General features: G+C 56.6%; 2 protein-coding genes across 2 annotated transcripts in view; one reads left to right on the top strand and one right to left on the bottom strand.

Moving 5' to 3' along the window:
* Nucleotides 1-1,745, top strand: part of ABTB2 (ankyrin repeat and BTB domain containing 2) — a 171,677-nt gene extending 169,932 nt beyond the window's left edge. The window contains exon 17 of the mRNA XM_045825464.1: nucleotides 7-1,745. Within this exon, the coding sequence (XP_045681420.1) occupies nucleotides 7-204 (198 nt within the window). The 3' untranslated portion in view covers nucleotides 205-1,745. The remainder of the gene's footprint in view (nucleotides 1-6) is intronic.
* A 3,944-nt stretch (nucleotides 1,746-5,689) lies between these two features.
* Nucleotides 5,690-25,370, bottom strand: part of NAT10 (N-acetyltransferase 10) — a 40,062-nt gene continuing 20,381 nt past the window's right edge. Inside the window, exons 12-29 of the mRNA XM_045825759.1 lie at nucleotides 24,251-24,387; nucleotides 21,300-21,424; nucleotides 20,702-20,852; nucleotides 20,341-20,437; nucleotides 19,376-19,492; nucleotides 18,188-18,289; nucleotides 18,014-18,088; nucleotides 17,314-17,430; nucleotides 16,352-16,485; nucleotides 16,102-16,150; nucleotides 12,720-12,816; nucleotides 12,534-12,644; nucleotides 11,490-11,662; nucleotides 10,845-10,964; nucleotides 10,415-10,513; nucleotides 9,922-9,995; nucleotides 8,838-8,921; nucleotides 5,690-6,488 (exon numbers count right to left, since the gene is read on the bottom strand). Of these exons, the coding sequence (XP_045681715.1) occupies nucleotides 6,377-6,488; nucleotides 8,838-8,921; nucleotides 9,922-9,995; nucleotides 10,415-10,513; nucleotides 10,845-10,964; nucleotides 11,490-11,662; nucleotides 12,534-12,644; nucleotides 12,720-12,816; nucleotides 16,102-16,150; nucleotides 16,352-16,485; nucleotides 17,314-17,430; nucleotides 18,014-18,088; nucleotides 18,188-18,289; nucleotides 19,376-19,492; nucleotides 20,341-20,437; nucleotides 20,702-20,852; nucleotides 21,300-21,424; nucleotides 24,251-24,387 (1,974 nt within the window). The 3' untranslated portion in view covers nucleotides 5,690-6,376. The remainder of the gene's footprint in view (nucleotides 6,489-8,837; nucleotides 8,922-9,921; nucleotides 9,996-10,414; nucleotides 10,514-10,844; nucleotides 10,965-11,489; nucleotides 11,663-12,533; nucleotides 12,645-12,719; nucleotides 12,817-16,101; nucleotides 16,151-16,351; nucleotides 16,486-17,313; nucleotides 17,431-18,013; nucleotides 18,089-18,187; nucleotides 18,290-19,375; nucleotides 19,493-20,340; nucleotides 20,438-20,701; nucleotides 20,853-21,299; nucleotides 21,425-24,250; nucleotides 24,388-25,370) is intronic.

The raw sequence follows: 25,370 nt of genomic DNA, 5'->3' as shown, positions 1-25,370 counted from the left end.
CCACAGATCCACAACGCCCCAGAGCTGGCCCTGTTCTGTGAGGGCTTCTTCCTCAAGCACATGAAGGCGCTGCTCGAGCAGGACTCCTTCCGGCAGCTTATCTATGGCCGCAGCAGCAAAGTGCAGGGCCTGGACCCGCTGCAGGACCTGCAGAGCACCCTGGCCGAGCGCGTGCACTCCGTCTACATCACCTCCCGGGTGTGAGGGGGTGCGGGACGGCTGCTGAGCGTGCAGCCTGCTCTGGGCCAGGGCTCTGCCTCCGGGCAGCCCGCCCGGGGCTGAGAAAGGCTGGGAGCAAGTGCTTCCGGGGGCGTCTGCGCAGCCGGGGCCTGTGGACGTACCAGGGCCCCGCTGGGTGGGGGCTGGTTCTAACACCTCCTGGCACCAGGCACACAGGGCTGGGTTTCTCCCTTTCCCCAGACACCCTCTGGTGTCAGTCTGTCCTTGGGCATCCGGATGTGCCCACCTGTCACCTGGCAGTCCCACCCTCCACCACGTCGTCCCGGAGCTGTTCACTCAACCATTCGCGGGCCAAAGGCAGCTGTGGCCAGAAGGTGGCCCTGCCCGCCCCCCCCCCCCCCCCGTAGCCTGTGCACCTCGAGAGCCACTGTGCACTCACCCTAGTGCGTCCCTCTGCCCTCCCAGTCAGCAGCGGGTCCCGATTCACCGCTGCTCCAACCAGCTCCTGACCGTGTCCCCCAGCTGTGACCACCCCCACTGCCCGGGCCTCAGCAAACCCAGAGGGTCCCCCTGGGGGCTTGTGGGCCCCCTATGAATGTAGAGAACGTGCCCTCTCTCTGCCCCCTAGGCCATTTTGCCCCAAAGCTGGTGTTTTTCCTCAATGTCGTGTCAGGAAGGCCACCCGGATCTCTGACCTTACTCCTCGAAGTCGTGCCTTTGGCAGGCTTGCTCGGGGCTTCGGCGGGGGGGTGCCCTGCACAGAGGGGCACCTCGAGCTCCATCTCCCTTGGCATCTGGGCCTACAGAGGGCCTCGCTGGGGGACCGCTAGCCTGCTCAGTTCGGGGTAGAGGCAGTGCCCCAGCTGACGCCTGCAGAGCTTTCCGGCTGAGCCACGGGTGGCAGGGGTGCATGGAGGAGCCCAGTGGCCGCGGCTTCGGTGCTGCTGCCGGGTTAAGGGGCCGATTCTGATACCCCAGGCCTGGAGTCGGGCTGCCTCACGAGCGTAGGAAGCAGAGCCCTCACTGTGCCCCCAGCAAACCTGTCACAACAGAGTCCTCTCATGTGGACTGGAGAGCAGGGCGCACACTTCCCACCGGGAGCTGCGGGTCTCGGGGAGCCAAGGAGCAGGACCGTGGTGGGAGGGAAGGGCCTCCTGCTTCCCTGCTCCTGCCGGCCAACCTCTGCCCGCTCCGGGCTTTCCTGGGGTGGAGACACAGCATTGGGCCTGGACACTTGTCATATTTATGGACCAGACACTGGGCAAGCATTCCGGACAGCTTCCTCTGGGTGTCGCCTTCTTGAGCTGTCTGGCCGCACCTTAGAAACTATTTATTCACCAAAAGTCCCGGGCACTTCAGGCAGTGTCCCTTCGGTCACCTTGAAAAGCCCCTGGGGGCTTGCAATCCTGGAAAATATTTTCGACTAGCTGCTTGAGCTGGATGTACAAAGGAAGAGGCGTTATTTTATTGCTGTAATATTGTATGATACTGTAACTATGCATTAATGTTGTCACTTACTGTAAATGTACTATGGTTTTATTAACAATAAACACTTGTTAACAATGGCCCTGGCCTCGTCACTCCTGATAGAGCTGCTCTGGGTTCAGGGCTGGGAGAAGCCCGTTCGGGACCAGGCAGAGGCCCCAGGGCCCGTCCCCTGGCTACACAGGGCTCCCGTCTCTCAGAAAGAAAGGACCACCCTAGAAAAGCTATGCCGTGGCCACCTCCCCGCTCCCACTCCCCGCCCCGCCCAGGACCTGAGCCTGCACCCGCCCCTCACCGGCTCTGTGCCAGGGGGCAGGTCCTCGACCTAGTGTCTCTCTGCTGTCAGATGACGTAGCTGAGACTATGAAATAGCTCCCACTTGTTAAGTACCTGCGGACCACCAAGTGGGACAGAAAAGGTGTCTGCACGGAGGGACCAGAGCCTGGGCAGGAGTAAGGGAGCTGTCAGGGTTTTTCTGATCTTCAAGGCACCCAGACCCCGCCCCCAGCCCTCCCACGGGAGCTGTTGTGGGGTCAGCCTAGCAGTCGTTTGCAAACCCTTGCACAGTCCCAACCCCAGCGGCCAGTGAGGTGGGGGCAGGGCCCTCCCCACCCAGGCCTGGCCTGATGGTGGGCACCTGTCCCTTGGTGGCTGCTGCCTCCAGGGCCTGACGAGCCCGAGTTGGCTGTACCGCCTGGTGATAGGGAGAAAAGACAGTGAGCTGGTGGCTTAGGTCCAAGTTTTCCAGACCTGGTTATAGTTTGTTTTAGGCGCAAAGCCCAAGGGTTTGTGCCTGCAGAGGCAAACAAATTGCTACGGTCACAGGGAGCACTGAATGGAGTGGCTGGAGGAATCGGGGCACAATGTGAAGATCTCATGGGCCTGTACCAGGGAAGGCCTGTTGCCCAGCTTTGCTGGATGGGGCCCAGGTGGGGCAGCTAGAGGCCCAGCCTGGGGCCCTGGCTGTGGTGAGGAGAGGGCCCTGCATGGACACACGGCGCCCTCTGGGGGCCACAGGGAGGAGGTGCGCCCCATGGCACCACCCCCTGGCAGAGGTCCTGTGAGGGCGGTTGAGGGGGCTCACCCTAACTCTCCCCACCCTCCGCATAGGCTCCCCAAGCCCTGCAGGATGCCCCTTGCTCAATCACGCCGCCTAAAAAGCAAGATCTAGTTGTGAGCTGCCTCCAGAAGAGGCTCAGCCATTTCCTTTTCTCTTTTGCAGGGGGAGGGCAGGTTGAAGGGTGGTACAAGAGCGGGCAGGACCCCTTTGAGCCTGCACGTAGCGGAACACACTCTTGTGAGAGCACTTAACAATTAGAAAAAAAATCAGACATCCTTCCCAGGGGCGAGGAGGCCATGATGGAAACGGAGCTGGTCACCGTACCTTACCCCAGCGGCCGACCCTCCTCCAGCAGCCCGCTGCTCCGGAGCTCCGGGGCCAGGCCACCTCTGGCAGCCCACTGCAGGCCGTCAGCAGATGGAGCGGACTCTCGGGGGAGGAAGTGAACCTCCCCTTAGCAGGAGCCCCTGGGAAACCAGGGGCTGAGGGATTCATCCCACGCCAGCCGTCCCACGGGCCATCACAAGCTGGTGCTGGTGCCGCTGGAGCCTGGGCCTCCCCTCCCAACAAGCCCCCCTCCAGGCATGAGGGGCCCAGGCTGGACTGCGGGCCTGGCCCCTCTTTCCTCCACCGACGCCTCCCGTCTCCTTTCTCTCTGCCCCTTTCTCTCTGCCGGCTGCCTGTACCAGCTGAAGCCAGGGGCACCCACCACTTTCTCCCCCACTCAACAGCCTAAACCACCTGAGAAAGCCACAAGCCCCCCCCTTCCCACCACCTCTTTGCAGAATCCACACCTTCCACACTTACGCAGTCTCCTATAGAATAAGCACCCCCTCTCCCTAGTCTGAAGTCTGAACGGAAGGCAGGCCCAGGGGATGCCAGCCCCACCCCCACCTCCAGGCCCCAGGGCAGCAGCGGCTGTGATGGCCTCAGATAATGAGTCTACATTTCTCCAAGGTGACAGTCACTTATTTCCTCCCCTCCCCCAGCCTCAAGAGCCCCCTTTGTGTCCGCTCCTGGTCACTCGGGAGTGCTCCGGGACGGGACTGCCGACTGTGCCCTGCCGGAAGAGCCAAGGAGGCACTGAAGCAGGCCAGCCCCAGCCCCTCCCGGCTCCGCTCGGATGGGGACCCCTCCAGAATCTTCTTTGTTCGGGCTTCTTCAGCCCCTACCGGGTCCAGTGACAGCATTTGTAGCCGTCTGGGGCGAATTCATTTCACAAGCGAGGTTTGCTGAGACACCAAGCTTTTCGGATGTCCCTCTGTCTGGGGGCCAGATGGCGAGGTCTGGGGAGGTGCACCTTTCCAGGTTTGGGGGACAACCCAAGAGCACAACCATGAAGTGCAGGGGCCTGTTCAGGCACATTCAATTCTCAAAAATACAGCCAACCGACCGACCCAGACTGTGCGCCGCAGCAGGGACAACGCTGGCCTGCGTGTGCGCAGGAGGGAAGGACCAGGCCTGCGGGAGGGTGCGGAGCCGGCTGCACTGTGCCCGCTCCCTGCCGCCTTCGCGGGCTCCTCCGCAGCTGGGTGCTGGTCTGAGCACAAGGCCGCTGCCCCCTCAGTGTGTCGGCTCCAGGGCTGCGGCTCTGTGGGTCCCACTCTGCGTCCAGGACCCAGACGAGGCGGGCGCTTGCCATCTGCCAGGCACTGCTCTTGGCCTTTCCCGTCCCCCCTCCCCGCGGCCCCGCAGTGGTGGGGGCGGCAGCACACACAGTGCACAGATGTGCACAGATGTGGACCTGCACGGAGGGGAGAGGCAAGCGGTGGCCCAGGTCAGAGAGGGGGTCGGGGCAGAGCCAGTGTCGAAGCCAGGCAGCCCGGCTTCACAGCGCCCAGCCCCACCCCCCCACACCCACACCCAGAGGCAAGCAGAGGCCAGGCCTTGGGGACAGAGTCGCCCAGGCCGGGCCGGTGGGGCCCCACACCTGAGGGACACGGGACGACGTGGCTGGAGTTTTAGGATGCCACCCAGGGCTGCCCCTTGGGGATCCTGCCCATTTTGCTTCTGGCCACTCTCCTAAGAAGAGTCTTCTCTTCGAAAGGCCAGCTCAGCCACTTCTTGAGAAACATGGATTGGAAATTATCTTCATCTCTCAAGGAACTCTCCTGCAGGCCTCACAGGGGTCGGCAGGCAGGACGCTGCGGGGCCAGGCACAGGGGACGGAGTTCGCTCTTTTCCCCGTGGCCAGGGGTCCCGGGGGGGGGGGGGCGTGTTTCATCATCGCTGGCCCAGTAGTTCCCCCTGCTTCCGTGTCCATGCATCTGATGGCCAGGAACCCAGTTACAAGTCAGGGCTGAGGAAAGAATCTACTTCAACTCGTAAAAGATCAGTCCTTCTGAAATCTACGAAAAACCACGAAGAGCAGTAACCTAGGCCACGTGAATTTTCAGACAAAACAAGAGCAGCAGAAGCTGAAGACGGACGCGGCACAGAGCCGAGAAGGACGCCATCGCTCCGCTCGCCGTGGCAGGAAAGCGGAGCAGAACCAAAGCACCACTGAGCTGACTTCGACCTTGAGCCTTTCCTGCACTTGGCAACGTGGATAAGGAACCACCCTACAGAGGACCTTCAGGGTCACCGTTTCGTGACAGTGCTGCATTTGGGACGGGAAAGTCGACACGATCAAACACACGTACCACCGTATGCGAAGCCACCACCTAATTTCCGTCCCCAGCAGATGGCAGGCACCGAACCACCTGCCGGGAACTGAGGAGGGGGAGGGCTGGCTGGCTTCCAGGCACCACGCTGCGCCGCTCAGAGTGACCACCGCGAGCGCCGGCCAGTGCCAGCGCTTCTTCCACCGGCTCCCGGGCTGGTGAGCCCTGGCCACCCTGCCCCACCTCAGCCCTGATGCCAACACCCCTGAAGCCCACCCGGGGGCCAAGAGCCCCGAGAAGGAACAGGCGATGCAACTCCCACCGGTGCAGAGTCAACGAGCACTCGCAGGCCTCGGGCCTTTCCAAGACGTCATTTATTAAAAACAGACCCCCGTCCCCCTCACCCGTGCCAGCGAAGGGGTCCTTTCCCAGCACTGCTTCCCGGACGTGGAATAGTAAGTGTGGGGGATCCAAACGCCTCCTGAGGACGAGGTCAGGCTCTCCCGGGGTGCGGGAATGGCAGGCCTGCTGGGCCAGGAGCGAGTGGGACACAGCAGTGCGACCCCAGTGCACCCGACAGCAGCCCGCCACACCACCTGGGGGCGCCGGCACTCCCACTGCTCCAGGCCCAGAGCACTTGGATAAGTCCACAACGAGAGGCCCGGGGCTCCACCAGCAGCCTCCTGGGCATCACCAGACAGCAGAGCGCGTAACTCTTCAGAAGGGACAAGGGTCAGTGTGGCTTCTACACACATGGGAAGGGGTAAAAACAGCTGGGCACAACGCAAAACAAGAACTTACAGGACAGGAAGGGAAGGACTGGGGGCAGGAGAGAGGCCTGCCCACCCATCGAGTTCCAGGCAGACCCATTCAGAAGCGACTTCAGTGCATGGGGCTCGGTCCACACCCCGAATTCCAGGCCAGCTTCCGGGCCTGGAGCGAGCTCCTGCTGCCTGGGCAGTGCGGCCGCCGCCGGCCCGGCCAGAGACAGTTCGGGAAGTCAGGTTCCCCACACGCAGGCCAGCTGCTGGCGCCCGGTTCCTCCACGCTACTTCTTCCGCTTCAGTTTCATGTCTTTTCTGTGCTTCGGATCTCTGTTTTTCTTCAACTTTTTGCTCTGTTTGGGTTCTTGTTTGGCTTCCAATTTCCTTTTCTTGTCACTGGAGGAAAAAAGAGCAGCAGGAGAAGGAATGAAGCACGCACAGACCTAACACCTTTTGGACCGCTTTGCTCTGTCTGAACGGGTTTCCACCCCCTGGAACCATGAGAACACCCAGTGGGACACAACGCTCTTCGCAGGCCTATCAGCTGGCCGGGCACCGAGCTGGGGGCCGGGGACACCCCGCAGCACCCCAGCCCCTGCCCCAGTCGAACTCTTAGTCTGTGGAGGGACAAGCCCACGTCTCGGCGTCTAAAGCCCGAGTTCCCTTCAGAGCCCGGCGCTCGCCTCTCCCACGACTGCAAGACAGACCCGAGGCATCACAAGGAAGACTCCCTCCCGCACGCACCGCTCAGGAGTTCCCTGGAAACCGGACACAAGACCCCGGGGACCCTAACGCAAAGCATGAGACGCCCGGGCAAACCCCACAATACTTGCTGTGAATATTTTACTCTTCCTAAACGAGAAGAAAGCCTGAGAAGCACTGACTCGGGGACATATTTTGAGCTAGCCGGTGGGTTCCCCACTGACAGATTAGCAAGGGAGTCATCGCTTACGGCCTCCTAACCCCGCCATCCCCCGCCCCTTCAAGTTAAAGATTCTCTCCAGTAGCATTCTGCCTTGGACACAAATACCTCCCTATGAGGAGGGACCGAATACTTCCGTCCAGGGGCCACTAACACCGCCTGGATGAAGTGACCGCTCGGGACAAGGGAAGGAAGAGCAGCAAGGCCTCTAAGCATACGGGAGGTCAGGTTATCAGTGGTGTCACCTCCCCGAGCACGAACCTCACAGGCACTCAGGCCCCCAGGGCAGGCGCTGCTGCCACACGGGCCCCTCGCCAGCAGAGACGGCCAAACCTGCGGCAGGAGGGGCCCAGCTCTGCAAGGGCGGGACCAGGCCTTCTCCACACCACACTCGCTCCCTGCCCTTCTGTGCCAAAGCCACACACTCAGGGCCACAGCCCCCGTGGGCCCTGTGCTGCACCTGCCACACTGTCCACACAAGAAACTAGGACATGGTGACAGCAGGCGTCTGTGCCCCAGCAGAGAGCCTCTGGGGAAGGAGGCCAGCATCATCGCTGGAGCGGAGACCCCACGGCGGTGTAGGGAGACTGCAGAGGGCGCATCTGATCTCCAGGGTCCAGGGTTCCTAGAGGCACGGGACTTCCTCTTTCTGAACATCTCCAAACTATGCTCTTCAGAGAACCGCTCCCCGCCCCTGCCCCGTCAGTAACTATGGCAACGCCAAGAACACCCTCTGCCCACCCACCCCAACTGCCTGCAGGAGCCTCACCTCTACAGGCACAAGGCGGGGAGGCCTGGTTCTCCCCCCACGGGAAACGCCAGTGAAGGGTCCGCCCAGAACCCGTGGTCATCGACAGACAAGTGGGAGCCTCTGCAGCGGCGCCGTGGGGAGCCAAACTGTGCAGAGTGGTCCGGGGACCCCCAAGAAGCCCAAGGCCCTTCCAGGTGGTCCCCAAGGTCAAAACTGTTTTCATAATAATACTAGTACCTCACCTTTCTTCTTCACTTCTATTCTCTCACAACTGTTTAGCTTTCTGGAGGCTACCAGATTTGTGCTAGCACGAAAGACTGAATGCAGAATCACCAAATATTAATGAGATTTGTAAAAATGTGAATGTAAAACTGTGCCCCTTTTCATGATGAAATTTTTATGGATATTTTTAAAAACCACCAAAACCATGAGTCTAGTATTAGACCATTAATTCTAAATGAATAAATTAAAAATTCCTCAGTATTTAACTTCTAGTGTCAGAAATGTGACTAGATAACCCGCAGGCCCTGTGGGGTCCATCAGGAACCTTCACGAGGAAGGAACTCCAAGCCCCACACTCCGAGGACCGCGGGCTCAGAGGGGGGTGCGGCAGGCACGACCACGGGCTCCACAGGGGACCACCCCAGACCGATTCCGGCCCCGCCCCCTTTGCTAGCTATGTGTCCTCGGGAAGTTACTTAACACTTTCGAGCCTCGGTCACTTCATTTAACACAGTAACAGAGCCACAGCCCCGTGCTGTTTGCGGGTGCACGGGACGCTGCCCTGAAGCCTACAGGAAGGGCTCAGGCCCCGGCAGCGGGGCACTGTCCCCTCAAGCCCACCTTCCTGCGCGTCTGGGAAGTACGTACAAGGAGGCCGAGACCCAGGCCCAGGAGACGCCCCTGCCTGGCCTGCGGGAGGCGTGCTACGAAAGGAGCAGCCCCCAAAGGAAAGAGCAGGGACTGTCCCCCCAGTGTCTGCTCCAGCCTGCTGTCTCCTGATGACGAGACGAGAGCCCAGTGGCAAGACTACCCAGCCCCCCCCCGCCCCCCCATTGTGCATCAGCCTCACCTTTTCAGGCTGACGATCGAGGCGTTCTGCCCGGCTTTGTTTAAGACCTCGTTCCACTCTTCGTCGTCCCCACGGATGACGTACCTGAAACAATCGAGGGAAGTATCAGGGTCTGCTCCAAACAGACGGGCGCTGCCCGAAACGAAGTCAGACAGTGCAAGCGCCCTCACTGGACGTGTGCGGCCGCAAAGGCCAGAGCAGCGGGAGGAGACCAGGCCTGAGCAGGACCCAGAGCTCTGGGGCCGGGAGGGCCCCAGCCCACCGGCAGGCACCCGTGACAGGGCAGGTGTGCTCGGGGGGCAGCTGCCCAACGTCTCCCAACTCTAGCTGCCCACCAAAGAAACCTGCCTGTCACCCCCCCATCTTCTTGCTCCCCCCACCTCCCAGTGCCCACAAGCCCTGGACCTGCGCCCCGCCCCACCTCCTGGGGTCTGGCAGTCACAGCCAGTCAAGGTTCTAATATTACGAAGCTGATGGCAGAGCTCAAAACCCTGCCCGGGGACCCCGGCCACCTCCCACTCTCCCTTGTCCAGTAACGGCGATCGGTAATGACCCCGCAACTCCAGGACTGAAGGTCGGAAGGGCACAAAGGCCACCAATCCTGGCACTGTTATTCACACCAAGCCAATGGAGGGCAGTGCCCTGACGTAGCTCAAAGAGAACTAGGATTCCTAGTACACACAGGACTCCAGGGCAAGGGGTTTGGTTGCATTACTTGTTGGTAGTAGAATCCTTTCTCCAAACAATGCAGAAGCCAAATACAGAAAAGTGTCATCGGAAGCGGATGCTCACCGACCAGCAGCCCCCTTCCCTGAGGCACGACATGGGCTCCGAGGGGTCTCGGGGGCACAACTCAAAGTCAGCGTGGCAGAGCTGACGTGGGGAAACCAGGCCCTCCAAAGTCACGCAAACAGCGAGTTAGGAGGGCTTTTGCTACCAGTGCTTCTAGAAGTGGCCCTGTGAGACACAGCTCCCAGGGCCCCCGGGCCCCAGGCGGAGGGACGGGGAGACCTGCCGACCGATTCTACGGGCGCCAGAGCCAAGGCAGAGCCTGCGCTTCCCACGAGCAGCGCGAGGGCCTTACTGCGAGAGGTCCATGTTCTTCAGCTTCCCCACTTCCTTCTTGTGCTTCTCCTGGAATTCCTTTGCTGCTTCATCCTGCGGCCAAGGCCCCACAGACAGAGAGAGCAGGTCAGAGTCACGCAGGGGACACGTCGCATTAACAGGTGAGGGGCAGACTGTCGCCACGGCGAGCAGCCACCCCCTGCTCCGCAGCCCACCCCTGCACCGCCACAGGCAGCACTTGCCCAAGCATAAGCGAGTATGAAACACGCGTTCTGGACAGGCTACGAGGACAAACCACAGGTCACAACAGCAGCTAGACTGCTTGTGCACTCGCATCCCGCGGGAGGTAGAGAGGACCGAGAGTGCTCGGGCACACCCAGGCAGGCACACGGGGGAGAGGCGGTCGTGCACACCCACAGACACCACACCAGCGAACTCGCTCAGTGCAGGGACTCGCGCTAAAGGGGGCCGGGTGCACGACCGGGCGCACGAGGACTTCGGCGGCTGCGTACCAGGTCATCGCTCAGCGTCTTCATCGTGGGCTCCATGACCACATCCTTCACGGCCACCATCTGCTCCTCAATGGCCTTCTCCTGCACTTCGCTGAAGAGCTACGAAAGACAATGGCCAGGAGGCAGAAGATGGAGCGGCAGCGGGGGCCCGTCAATCAGCACCGACCCCTCGTGGTCAGGAGCGCACGTGCCTGTGGTCCGGGCACGGAAACACGGACGGCTCAGACACCAGATGCCCAGCGGCGGTGCCTCTGGGGAGAACAGGGCAGATGTGGCCGCAGCCCCCCGTGGCCTCAGGCCGTGTGCGCGTGCGGGCGACACGCGGCAGCCGATACAGCCAAGTGTACGCCCCGTTCATCTTGGTGCGGGGAGCAGGTTGTCACCATACGTTACCCGAACAGACCAACACTGTGCCCTTGGCCACGCTTACCTTCACAACTTTGCGGATGAGCCGGTTGAAAAGTCCCATCAGCTGGCCTGCGGGCAAATCAATCTCCTTTTCCAGCTGGTCCACGGACTTATGCTGCAGGCCAAGCCCCAAGAGGAGAGCCTGGAGGACGGAAAGTCTTCTGAGTGGCTGCCAGGCCAGGCCTTGCCCAGCAAAGGAAGCTGAGAGCAGGGCTGCCCTATCCTGACCAAAGCTACCTGGCACAAAACATCCACTGCCACTGTGTACTTTGGAATCTTCTCTTTCGCCCTTTTCCTGAAACCACTGAGCAACAGTGCCTCTTCCCAAAACCCCCAGACTAACTCATCCAGGCAAGCGGCTGCTTCGCAGCCACGCTGCAGAAGTTCGAGGTGCTCCAAGACCCCTGCTAAGGTGCAGGGGGACGAGCGCCACGCAGCAGAGGACCGTGGGCTCCAGCTGCACCTCCCCCCTCCTGACTGCTCGGCCAGCACCTGCCTCCGCGTCTGAGCCCACACGTCCCCGTGTGCACCACGGCGAGGCCTCTCCCCACCCGCCCATCAGAATTAAATGCACAGAATCATGTCCAAACATCCAACAAACCACCAGCACGAAACTCACTCTGCAAACCCAGCCCCTCTCCCAGCACACAAGCGGCAGGTGACCTACCGACTGGGCAGCGGACAGTGCCAGGTCCCCCAGCTGGTTCAGGAAATACAGCCGGGAGATGGCCGGGATCATGTCCATGATGAGGTGGTAGTCGACCATGCTGCGTGAATACATCTCCAGCCTCTTCAGGTCGTAGGGGAGAAACAGGGCTTCCAGCTCCTCCCGGCGCAGGGCTGCACACACGACCGAGCCACACGGGTCAGGGCGGTCCCCGGGCGGCACCCCGACCACTGCTCCTCCACCGGCCCTTCAGCCCGAGCAGGACGGCAGAGGGGCCGCCGGAAAGGGGCTACCTCCTGACACAACACGCCAGCCAGGCAGCCCTGCCCCCTCCTGCTGAGGGGAGGCAGCTCTGGGCCATGCGGTGGGTGGACAAGTGGCATGTGACCCTTACTCAGAGTTCCACGCCGACACATCAGATCGAGGCTCCCCTGCCCCAGGGTCAGAGGGACAAGACACACCCTCCCCACCCGGTCACTGTCCTCAGGACGCACTTCACGGAGAGCGTGCCTGCTTTGTCCCACTTCAGGGACAATGGTTTTCAAGATGTAACGGGCAAAACAAAGCACACGCGCACGTGCACACACACACACACGCACACACATTCGGCAACAGAAAAGCAGGAGCCCAGAGCCATCAATTCACCATCCTTACACTGTTTTGTATTTTAAATAGTCAAACAGAATGTATAATGCCCAGCGCGCCTCTATGTGCTGGCCACATAGAGGGTAGAAGCACATTCTTACCACAATTTCACAAGTGAGGAAACTTGAGCCTCAGAATAGAGCTAGTTACCCCGTTCGCAGGACTTAAATTCGCTAGCTGAATACCCTGATATGACATCCCTGAAATCACACCCCCAAAGCCTTGTTATGTAGAGGGCTACTGTGGCAGCGCCCCCAAGGCAGAGCAGGGCCTGCTGAGTGGAGGAACTTGGGGGAGATGCAGGCCTGGAACCCGCCCCTCAGTCCCCAGCCCCTCCCCTTTCCCAGACTACCACCTGCGCCTCCTACTTCCCCCTCCATGCCGTCCCGCCCGGCTCACCTGGCTGTGCCGGCTGCCCGATGTTCCTGTTCTGAATGATGTTCAGAGCCAGGGCAGGCGGGAAGGTGCTGAACTGGTAGGACAGCAGAGCTAGGAACCGCCTTCGGAAATCTGTGGGGACAGCCAGAGTCAGAGAGCTAGAAGCCCCTGCCCGTCACCCGCTGTCCCTCTTCCACTCAGAAGCACCTTTCCAAAAGGCCGAGAGCCAGGCTCCCTGGTCGGCCTCGCTGTCGTCGGTCAGCGTCTTCAGCATGATGCACGAGTGTTCTCCAGTCAGGTCATTCTGGAAAATGCAGATCCTGACTGGCACCAGAGCCCCCTTTGGCAAACAACCCGTCATCATCGCTGAGCAGAATGAAAGGCTCGGGGCCTCCACGGGCCCTTCCTTCCTCCCCAGTCGGGAGCGGTGCCCTCGCCCTCGCATCCTCGCGTGGCATCACTTCCCACACCGGGGCTTTCATGCTGTCCTGCAGCTTCTCAGACGCCGTGGCCACGGCGCAGGGCTGCTCAGCCTTCAGAGCACCACTCCTGCCCTGCACCCGCGGGAGTGAGCCACATGCTCGCGCCAGGCAGATTATGGACTCAGGAGTTAGCACAGCTTCAACTCCTCATGATCCGGTTAACACGTTTTGGTGCCTTGCAGCAAAAACTTTACATCCAAACACCAGAGTTGCCATGCTGGCCACCGGTTTGCAAGTGCAGGCCTCTTTAGGTGCTAAAACAGTGACCACAGGTTTTTAAACTTTTACTACGTAATGACAAAGCCTCATCCCATAAAAACATCTCCTGGATTTCAACATTCGTGTGACAAAAGACCAGCACCAGGTCACAAATGAGCAGCACACAGCACGCGGTCACAATGAGGGCACACTGACCTCGGCGGGCTGCGCTCCTGCAGCTGACTGCCAAACTGAGACCCCAGCCCCCACCTCTACAACAGGCACCACCCTGAGACGCTGGCTTCGTGCTCTCCAAAAATCAAGGCTCCAACATGCCTTCCCCTCTGCGGACGACCCCCCTCACTGAGAACATGGAAGCATTCAGAAAAGAACTTCTTCATCCTTCCAACACCAACTCGGCCAGCTGGCCAGCACCTTCCGCACCCACACTCGTTGCCGTCCCTCTCTGAAGGACGAGGTGGCCGCCTTTCCTCCCACCCCCACCCCCCACCCCAAGGCCAGCATCCCTGCGATCACACCCCTCTGCAGCACTATCACGTGCGTGATTTCTGCAGGATCACACCCGCAGCAGACCAACAGGTTCTACAATCTCCCGCTGGTGAGCCCCCTTCACTCCAGTCTCCCTCCAGGACACCACTGCCCAGCTCCCTCTTGCTCTGTGTATGACTCATCTATTCGGTCTCTCTCTCTCTCTCTCTCTCTCTCTCTCTCTCTCTCTCCCCCCCCCTCCCATTCTCTCCAGTCACGATGCTGCACTGAGGCCGTTTCTATTCAGATCACTACTGCTGAGAAGTCAAATCACACATCGGCCAACTGTCTTTCCTCATCTTAACTGTTCTCCGAAAAGCAATGGACTCCCCTTCTGGAAAGGCTCACTCTCCTGGCCGTGACACCAACCCCCTGCCGTTCTCCCAGGGATCCAGCGGCTCCTTCGCAGTCTCCCCAGCTGTTTGCTCTTCCTCCTTTCTCCGAACACCGACGATTCCACGGACTCACCCTCTTCTCCAGCTCCCTTCGGTTCCCACTCTCAATAGCTTTAAATACTGATTCACTGACGGAACAAGAGTACAGATAGTACTCTGTATCTGTGGGTTCCTCATCTTCAGAGTCAACCAACCACACACCCAGAAGAGTCAGGGAAAGAATGTTACATTTTGCTGATGTGTACTCTGTGGTCAGGTCCACTATGGTTGATGAACGGAACATGTATAGCTTTTCTGGCCATTACACCCTAAACAATACAGAATAACAACCATTCACACAGCATTCACGTCGCACTGGTATTACAAGTGGTCTAGAAATGATTTAAAGTTCCAGGGAGAGCACGTGCAGGCTACATGCAAACACTGAGCCATGTCATACAAGGGACATCAGCACCCACAGGTGCTGGCATCCGCAGGGGCGGTGGGGGGGAGGTGTTCTGAAACCAGCCCCTGTGGATCCAAAGGGCTGACTGCATTTACGAACACGTACTGTACGTAGTAATACTATTAAGTTCTGGGGTCACAGCAGTGAAGACCAAAAATACTTGCCCCGAAGGAATATACCCTATTAGGAATGTGCCGATGACCCCTCAAACCACCTGCCGTTCCAACCCCCTCCGTGAACCCCAGACTCCGACCATCACCTGCCTGCTCCATACTTCCGCACAGGTGGCTCTCAGGCATCTCACAGGACTATGCCCCAAAACGTTCCCACTTTTCCCTCCAGTGGGTCTCATCTCAGCAAAGCGCAGCACCCATGCCCCTTCCTCAAGCCAAAAATCTAGGACTTCATCCTTGATCTCCTGTTCACAAGTCTTCGACATCCAACCCTTCAGTGCCCGTCAGCTTAGCCTCCAAACCACACCTCGCCACTGGCCACTTCTCTCCGTCTTCACTGCTGGACCTTTGAACCAAACCACCACATCTCCTAACCACTCCTCTTCCTGCCAGCCCTGTCCACGGGGGGGTTAGAGAACCCCCCCACCACCACCACCAACGGAACACGAAGGCAATGCGGGGCCCTTGCCTAGACCTAACTGCCCACTGTCCAGTGCTCTCATGGACTCCCCAGCCAGAGTGGCGCTCTTTTGTTTCCTTCAATCAGTCACCAAGTTCAGGCCCACCTCAGGCCCTTATGCTCAGTGTATTGAGCGCCGGCCTGCGAACCAAAAGGTCACCAGTTCGATTCCCAGTCGGGGCACATGCCTGGGTTGCGAGCCTGGGAGAGGCAACCACACATTGATGTCTCTCTCCCTCTCTTTCTCCTTCCTTTCCCCTCTCTAAAAATAAATAATTAAAATCTTTAAAAACAGACAAACAAAAAACACTCTTTTTCACTGCTGTTCCATTCTGATCATTCAGGTTTCAGTTCAAAAGGTCACCCTTCAGAGGCCTGAAAATGCACTTGTTCACTTTTTGTTGCCTATTTCTACCCATTAGAAAATAAGCTTCATGGCGTAACTTGCTCACCACCTGATTCACTGTAGGATGCTAAATAAAACATTTCTTAAATGAATTGACCATCATGAACTCTTTCCCTCCCACAATAATTCTCGACTTTGTCATGCACTCCTCTCCTAAAATCGCTTTTCTCTCCTTTTCCTTTCTAAAGGAAATTCAAGGAGGCCCCAGATTACAGGCATCCAGAATCTGATGCCCCTCATCTATTTCATAACCCAGCGCCACGCCCGGGTGCCCCAGCAGTGGACGACGTAGTGCAGGATGAACAGGTGCCCACACTGCCTTCCAGTGAGGACGGCTGTTCTGGGGTCGTCGGGACGACCTCTGGGAGACATGGGAACACCTGCTCAGGGCAGGGGCCACCATGAGGCTCTGTGCAAGGACAGACCTGTCACCAGCTGTAACCACAACCCACACCCCTCCTCGGCCAGACGGCTCCCTCACCGGGGTCTGTCTCAGGTAAACAGGAACAAACCCGGCTCGTTTCCAGAACCTGCAAAGACACGAAGAGAGCAGGTCACCATGTGTGCATTCTGACAGCTGGCTGACAAAGCCGGGAAGGGCCGGGAGGGACAGGGAGTCAAGTGTCTGACAAACACCCACTGGGAAGGCAGACGCACAGCCCACGGAACCCTCAATTCAAATGCCAAGGCCAAGGGGGTGGTTCAGAGAGAAAGGACAGGCAAACCCTTACTTGAGGAGCCTGGGGGTCAAGCCATAGGACACGCCCAGGTAATCCAGGCGCTCGGCAGGCCTCTCGTTCAATTTGAGGAGCAAGGGAGGCAGGTCCTTCCGGGGGGTGACGACTTCTTCCAACAAGCTGACAGCCTAGAGGCCATGGGGGAAAGCACAGGCCACCCGGCAGAGGGAAAGGAAGGTGAGTGCCTCTCCTGGCACCACCACCACACCAGGCTCCAGACTGAACACAGCACACACCCGGACGGGCTTCTTGGTCTGTCCCTGTGGTTTTTAAAATCCAGGAACACCAGGCAGTCCAGCGCTCATTCCTAAGTACACCGACCCCTTAGGAAGCACAGAATCACACTGCTGAGACCCAGAATGCGGCAGAGCCACACGGCTTAGAAACGTCTAACAGATTTACGAAGGGAAGAGGCAGGGTTCCAAAGACGCAGGAAGAAGGCCCAGGTCTACCGCTGGGTGGCTCCGTGACTTGGGAAGTGACAAGCCCCCTCCCCACCTCTGCAACAGGCCCACTGTGAAATTCAAATGAGTGTGTGCAGAAAGCTGTTCCATTTCCCAGCGTTGACCATGCTCCCTACCAAGGAGGACACAACTTCGCCGAGCCTGGGCTGAGAGGGGGGGATTGAGAAGGTGGTTTTAAGCTGGGATGTGCATCAGCATCACCTGGGAGCTTGTTAAGACTCACGTTACTGGGCCTCACCCACCCGAGCTGCTGATTCGGGTCTAGGGCAGGACTCAAGAATCTGCACTTTAACAAGTTTCCAGGTGATGCTAATGATGCTAATCTGAAGATCTCAAATGTTAGGTTCAAGAAGGCAGCACCTTCTCCAAAGTGGGAGAAAGCATCTGCTACTACCCAGAGAAAGCAGGCCACCAAGTAGTTCCTGATGATGCCCCCAAAGACCCAGGGAAGAATCCTCCCAGGAACCAGGAGTTCAGCCAAAAGTTGCTCACCTCGCTGCTGACGGTGTGAATTTCTTGTGATGTCTGAACCACCTTCTCCTCAAGACACGGGAACCTGCCTTCATAGTACATTTGCAGCAGCTGCAGAGCTCGGCTCCCGTAGCCCATCTGTGAGCACACACACAGGGCAAAGGAAGAGGTGTTCCAGGCTGTCCGTCTGTCTGAACAACCGCTACGCTCCTGTACTGCTCCCAGAAAACCTTCACTGTGGGCCAAACTGCTCTCGACAAAGAACCAACGAAATCCCTCAGGGAGGCCAGAGCAGAGACCCTAAGGGCTGCGCGTAGTACAGCCCTCGCTCTCGCACTATCTGGCCCGTCAAGAAGAGCCCGTCTGCCACCTGAGCGTGAGGACGGCCGGCTGGGACTGCTGGTCCACCCGTCAGCAAGCCCAACCTGACCTCTCTACAGCTAGCCCCTCAGTGGCGACATCCGAGGGACAGGAGGCAACAACAAGTAGATCTGGTTCACAAGCCCTGTCCTCACAAAGGAAGAGCGAGCACACACAATCATCCTGTCTACCCACCCCGCCCCCAGCTCCAGCAAACTCCGCAGCAGGGAAGTGCCTAACACCGCTTGCTCCCTGATCAGCTTCCCCCTCACACAGCCACAAACACCTGCCCTAACGAGCCAGCACCACAGCTGCGGCCAGCTACGGCACACCGGGGCTCAGAGGCATGAGGACACCTTACCCCTTGATAATCCGGGTGAACAGCAATGCGAACGACCCTTCCACCTGAAAGACCACCGAAGTCTGGATCTTGGAACTGTGGGGGAGACACAAGCCAGCAACTTAGCGACACAACACGTCCTCCAACACCGCCAGCTTTACCCACACCGACGTGCCAGGGAAAGCGCTGCATCACCTGTTCTGACACTGTCCACGGAATCAGGTCTCCTGAAGCCTTCTTCCCTCGAGACAGGCTGCTCAAGATGGACTGGCGAGAAATCTCCCCCTCCAGGCACACCTGTGGGGGGGGGGCAGGGCCGTGAAGACAGGAGGCCGGCCCCAGAGAGATGGCCCCTTCACAGAACTTCATCTACCTTCTGCTGCTGCTCTGACTAGGCCGGCTGTTTCCACCCCAGGTCAGACTTAACCCTGACTCATCCCTTCCGATGGAAGTTTCATTACTACACCCCATGGGCTCCCTGACACTGTCACTAACAAGGCACAGGACTGACATCTTCCTGGCCCAAAAAGCAAAAACCACACTAGGAAGTCTCCATGCATGGTGAGCATGCTCACGCAGCTCTATATGAAACAGTGGGAACTTATATGAGGACTCGAGTATCTGACAGGAGAAGAGTTAAACACAATACGGTACGTGCGTCTAATGAAATACAATGCAGCCTTTAAAAATGATGCAGGTTAGCCCTGGCTGGGTAGCTCAGTTGGCTGGAGCACCATCCTGTATACCAAAAGGCTGTGAGTTTGATTCCCAGTCAGGGCACATACCTAGGTTTCAGGTTCAATCCCCAGTCGGGGGCTTAGGGGAGGCAACCAACCAATGTTTCTCTCTCACACTGATGTGTGTGTGGGTGTATCTTTCCCTTCTCTCTAAAAATTAATAAAATATATCCTCGGGAGACAATAAAAAAATTGTACATGTTATAAATACTTGACACATTGCAAAAAAAAAAAGAAAAAGATTACCAAGCACTATGACCCCATGCTTATGAAAAGGCAAAATGATGCAGAAATGCATAAACACATGCCAGGCATTAGAAACATTTTTCCAATCAGTTTCTTCTAATTTTGTAAGTACCACGTACTGCTTTTGTAGTAAAGGAGAACAGACACACAGTTCTGTGGCAGGAGGAGCTCCAAGTCAAAATACGCGGCCAGTGCTGACTCCCACCCACCCGGCAGCAGCGGGCCTCAGGCTTCTGTCCGAGGTGCTTTCCCTCCGACACACCCACCCGGCCTGCCTCGGGACACCCAGCCTCTTGGCTGCAGACCAGGAATCTGCAGCTTCCCCTTCCGCTGCGTTTACTGAGCCATTATCCCTTTCAATTTCGAAAGTCAATGCCCTAGAACACCTCTGCTTCCGTACCTGGACGACAGCCAGCACTTCGGGAAGAGAGTTCTGGGTGGGGGGCACGGGAGGCAGGAGGCAGAAGAGATGGTGGGCAGGTGCATCTGAGAGCATCTGGAGGTCATTGGGCGAGTTCTGTGGGCACAACCACGGGTCAGTGAGAACCGCTCCTCACTGTCCTTTACTCAAGATGCTACTCGGAGTCCGTGGGTGGCTGGGGTGCAGCCTTCCCCAAGGCTAGGTGGCGAGCCGACACCCTGCGAAGCGCCTGTCTAGTATCTTGGGCAGTCAGCCTAAGACTCTTCCAAGTGGCTGAAGTGGGACTTAGCCTCAAACGTTTGCGGTCACCTGCCCACGAGCGCTGAGGCTGCAGGGCGGCGCGGACTGCTGAGTCGGCACTGCCCGCTGCCCAGCTGGGACGCAAGCTCTGTCCTGACAAGAGGCTGCCACTTCGAGAAAACCCGTCACCACTCCTGACACCGACTCTTCCTCCTTCCATTAACGGGCATTCACTAAACTGCTACCCAGACACCCCGAGCGTGTCCTTTCCCACATGCCCTTCAGTTGTCAAGGTATTCGAATATTCTCAATTCTCACTGCTCCTCCAAAGCAGCGCAGAGGAACAAGGCTGGTTTCAGGTCAAAGGGCAGCAACTGCTGCGTCACCTGAGCCTCACTCAGAGCCAGGCAGACAGGTGAGAAATGGAGCAGCCCTTAAAACGGGCGACACCCCCCACCTCTCCAGCGCCCAGGCGCGGCGCCACACACAGGAATCCCACACTCTGCGGGCAAAGCTAGAAGCCCAACGATCTCAACAGTAGTGGGAGACGCAACTTCTCCACCAAGATCACTGGCCCTTGCCAATGTCAGGACACTGAAGTCCCCGTGGAAGTCACCTGACCCACTCCACTGCGTAACAGATGAAAAGCCAAGTAACAGGGGACTGTCGGGGCTGGAGTGGACCCAAGGGCTAGTGGCAGTCACCTTGTAGTGCGAAGCCACGTAGAGGGCCATAAGCCGCTGGAGGAAGACTTCGGAGGCCTTGTGGTAGCAGAAGAGGGTGTCTCTGTTAACGTAGTAGCTGGGCTCGGAGTTAAGCCATCGGAACAAATCTTAGTGCACACAGGACACACTACTCCCAAAGGCGACCTGGGAAGGGGGGCTCCCCTCACCTTGGGAGCAGGAACCCTGCGTCCCAAGCAGAAACACACCAGGGGAGGAAAGAAGGAGAATCGGGAACGTTCGGCTTTCCCTTCTCCCTGGACACCGAGGGCCAAGCCTTTCCCGTAACCCTGCCACCCCTCCCTCAGCCCCTCCGCGGGGCACAGGAAGCCCGGGAGGATACAGGTCACAGGCCTCGGGCAGGGGGCAGCCCGACACGATCCGGGTAATGTTGAGGCAGTCCAGGCACAGCAGGTCGTTCAGCCACTTCTCCACCGCGTCCCCAGGGGCGTAGCGGATGGACTCCTGCAGGGACACCTCATGCAGCGTTCGTGCTGTACACACACACACACACACACACACACACACAAGCAATGAGAAATGATTATTAAATACTTTCTGGGTCAAAGAGCAAAGCAAATGTTTTACTGTATCTTTGTCACAGCATGCCCACGTAAATATGGCTCAAGAATTTAAACTGAGTGGCTTTGAACTGTTCTGGCGGACGAGCGGCTTGCCGGGACGCCAATCCCAAAGGGCTCTCACTAAGGCGATGTGACCGAGCCCCGAGGTGGGGACAATCAAGAGTGCCACCAGCAGAAGGCTCAGTCAGGCTCCCATCTGGTCAGTCACTGGCCTGCTACTCTCTGGAGAAAAGCAACGCCCACTCTTGGGGACTGGGCCTCTCTGCCTCACTGCAGGAAGGTCTGGTACTGCCCACGATGTCATGAGGGGAAGGAGGGGAAGGGCCCAGCAAGAGTCTAAAGGGACTCGCCACACACCTGAGGCCAGCCTGGCCGTCGTCGTGGTCTTGTTCTCGGCGGTGGTGCTGATCTGGCTCTGGGCGCTCTGCTGGCGGAGCTGCTGAATGAGCTTCAGGGACAGGGACCGGCCGGTGCCCTCGTAGCTGAAGTGAAGGCAAAGGCAATCAGACACAGGGGCCCAAATCCGTCCTCCGGAAGGGGAAAGAGAACTACTTTCTCCATCCTGCCGCAACACCAGACTCCTACCCCCAAGGGTGGCCCCGCCCACCTCTGAGCTTCGGGGACCACTCGGGCACCCCCGAGGGAGGCAGGGCAGCTCGGGGGCTCAGCCCAGAGCTGTCCTGGGCTCGAGTCCTGGCATGTCTACTTGGTACTCCTGGGTGAGGACCTCAACCTCTTTCAGCCTCATCCTCACAAGGGGTCTGCTCCACACACCCACAGAGGACTGTGCTGTGAACTAAATAACATAAGGACTGAGAAAGTTACGTGTGTAAAGCCTTTGGTGTAATGAAACTCACAGTTAAGTGGTTAACTGATGCGAGCTGCTGTTAGAAGCGACATGCTTGAAGGAATGAACAGAACGTTTCCAGTTTGGGAAATCAAGATTAAACAAATCTGCCACTGAAATAATCCCTTTAATTACCACTTTCACTTAAAAGGTAACGTAAAACAAGTTGCAAAAAAAATTGGAAAAAGTAAATTTTTTATAAGCTGATAGCTGAACCACCACCTTTCAATCGTATTTCCTCGTCTGTCTTCACAAGCTTATGTGACCACGGGGAGCAGACTGCTCAGTGGGCTTTCTTGTTCATCAGTGCACTGTTCTGTAGTGCTCATTACCATAGTATTTAAAGACTACGTGAATACTTTCTCTTACTGAAGTACGACCTCTAAAGAACGATCGAAATACTGTTATTTTAAACTATCCACCCCACACAGCAAAGCTTTCTTAAAGGAATTCCACTGACCTATTTAAAAACAAAAACAAGAAAAAGCACAAGCAACACCACTAAAAACTTTTGTGCTCCAAAGGACATTTATCGGGAAAGTGGAAAAAACAGAACGGAAGGAAAATTTTGTGTATCATATACCTGGTAAGGGGCTTGTGTCTAGAATATATAAGGAACCCTTACAACTCAGTCAGAAAAGACAACCCAATCAGAAAATGAGGAGAGGATCTGAACAGCTAGTTCTCCAAAGAAGATGCGCCAACAGCCAATAAGCCTATAAGATGGCCCGTGTCCTCAGTCATCGAGAAGATACACAGGAAGACAGTACGAGACACCACCTGGCACTCCTGAGGAAGGCTAGAATTGAAAAGACGTGGCAGCCCGGCTGGTGTGGCTCAGTTGCTTGGGCACTGTCCCACAAACCGCAAGGCTGCAGGTTCTATTCCCAGTCAGGGCACATGCCTGGGTCACGGGTTTGTCCCCAGTTGGGGGTCTGCTGGAGGCAGGCGATGGATATTTCTCTCTCACATCAATGTTTCTCTCCTTCTCTTTCTCCCTCCCTTCCCCTCTCTCTAGAACCAATAAAAGGGGGGGGGGGCATACGATGAATGCTGGCAAATATAGGGAAAAACTGTAACCTCCATACACTGCTAGTGAAAATGTGAAATGGAACAGCCGCTTTGGAGAACAGGCTGGCGGTTCCTCAAATGATTAACAGAAATTTACCATTTTACTCGGTAATTTCACTCCCAGGTAGAAATACCCAAGAAAACCGAACACATGCCCACACGAAAACCCATACATGAACATTCACAGCAGCATTCTGCCTAAAAGGCAAAAGACAGAAACAGCCCAAATGCCCATCAACAGATGAATGGAAAAGCAAAACGTTCCTAAACACACAACAGGATATGATTTGGCCATAAAAGGAATGAAGCAGCGATACAAACTACGTGGATGAACCTTAAAAACATTATGCTAAGTGAAAGAAGCCAGTTGCAAAAGATCATATATTGTATGACTCCATTTATAAGCCACGTCCAGAAGAGGCGAACCTATACAAACAGAAAGTAGACTCAGGTTCCCTACGACTGGGGCGGGGGAGGGGCAGGTTTCCTTCTGGGCTAATGAAGATGTCCTAACATTGACTGTGGTGATGACCGCACTGCTCTGTGAATATACTAAAAACAATCCAACTCCACACTTTAAATGGGTAAACGGTGTGGTATATAAACTATATCTCAACAAAGCTGTTACCAAATAAAGTAAAATCTACTTTAAATATTTTCAGCATAAGCAAAGCATTCACAATAAGAAATCTATAATAGAATTGTCTTTTCAAGATGTGACTTCCATAACAAAATTTTTCCAGTATTAAACATATGTATTTTTGACCTGGAAAATTTTCACAGTGCATTATTATGGAAAACAGCAAATTAAAAACAATATGTAAACTATCTTTATGTTCTTGTTCAAAATGAAAAAGTAAAATAAATGCAAAGAAAATGTGCAGCAGCACTCTAACAGAAGCTCTCTCTAGATGGATGGATCACCAGTGATTCCATTCACTGGTGCCTGTTTTTTCTAAATGTTCTACAGCAAACATGAACTAAATATTTTAAAACTTAAAAAAAGCTCCTCAGCCAGTATAAACCTGCTTTCTTATGCCAATTACAGAGTTACTTTCATACTATATTTTCACACAATTCTAAGATACAAGACATTGATATTGCCATCCACGTACTTTTAAAAACTTGTTTGGGCCTGCAGACTGGAACTACCACCTGAGCTATGAAATTCTCCGGTCTGTGCGTTCCACTTAAGGTCAGACCAGAGGCAACCTACAGCTAGTTACTAAGAGGCCAGCTCCCATTTGCAAGAGCCCTAGGAGAGACAGAAGCAGCCCCGAAGACTCAGACTTGGGGAATCGGACGTAACCACCCATGCCCATTTCCTACATGCCACCTGATCCGCAAGAACCAACCATGAGAGCCCTGAGCACACGCCCCGGTGTCTTACCCGTTGATGGTGGATGCCATGAAAACAAGGTAGGGGCCCAGGAGGCTTTTCACCAGGGGCAGGGGGATGGCGGCGGCTTCATCAATCACTACAAGTTCGGCCTGGCCCAGTTTCACAGAGTCTGCGGGGTGTATATACTATGGGAAAGCAATGTTTACATGGTTAACTCAGCCACCTGATTCCCACCGCTCATCACTGCTGAGAGAGAGAAGAAAGAGGCATCATGAAGGCCTGTCTCTTCTCTCTCTCTCTCCCCCTTCCCATTTCTTCTTCCTTGCATTCCTCCTTCCCACTTTTCCTCGGCAGGGCAAAAACGTGACGGCTTGGAATCAGACACCGGGGTTCCAACAGTTCAACCACCAATCGTGTGACCGTAATCGGGTCACTTAATCACACAGAGCCTCACAGTCTTCTCCTGTAAAATGGAGGAGATACCTATCTGATGGCTGTTTGAGAGAAAAGTCAGGAAAATCTAAAATTCTTTGCATGGTGCCTGGCCTAGCGTGGCAGGTGATGCCTCCATTTCCTTCCTGTCCTCTGTGTTCTCAGGCTTCCCCCCAGCCTCACTCAGGCCCATGGGCCAGAGGCACAGGCTGGCCCCAGCAGTGGCTAGTGGGAGGGAGTCAGATTTCCCAAGCACCTGTGAGCTGGGTGCTATGCACCAGGTTGTGATACTGTCATTATAAAGGCCAAGTCTCCCTGCTCTAGTAGGATACTTCCAGACTTACTCCCCTCTTAATACACATAACAAGTGCATGTTTATTTATGTTACTAGCTTGGCCACCTGATGCCACAAACTTGCCATAAGCTTGACATCCTTATGCACACAACCAAAGGGAAGCCCCTTCCATCTCTTCAGGACTTCCTGCTATTTTTAGGTTTGCCAAAGGACGTGAAGAGACATTTTACAGGAGAAAAACCTGCACAGCCAGTGAACAGTAACAAAGGCACCCAACCCCGTGAAGTACCGTACGTAACCGGTGCAGCGCTAGGGCGACAGGAGATCCCAGCCCATGCACGCCGGTCAAACTTAAACAGCAGGGGGACACCCAGTGTTTGGGAGGACTTGGGGGAACAAAAACTCAAAGAAAAAAAATGCTGGTGTGAAGGTAAGTTTAAA

Source organism: Phyllostomus hastatus, unplaced genomic scaffold (assembly GCF_019186645.2).
Source record: "Phyllostomus hastatus isolate PE091 unplaced genomic scaffold, TTU_PhHast_1.1 phas_scaffold_585, whole genome shotgun sequence".
NCBI lineage: Eukaryota > Metazoa > Chordata > Mammalia > Chiroptera > Phyllostomidae > Phyllostomus > Phyllostomus hastatus.
The sequence above is the reverse complement of the archived record's forward strand: the minus strand, read 5'-3'. Positions and strand labels throughout refer to the sequence as shown.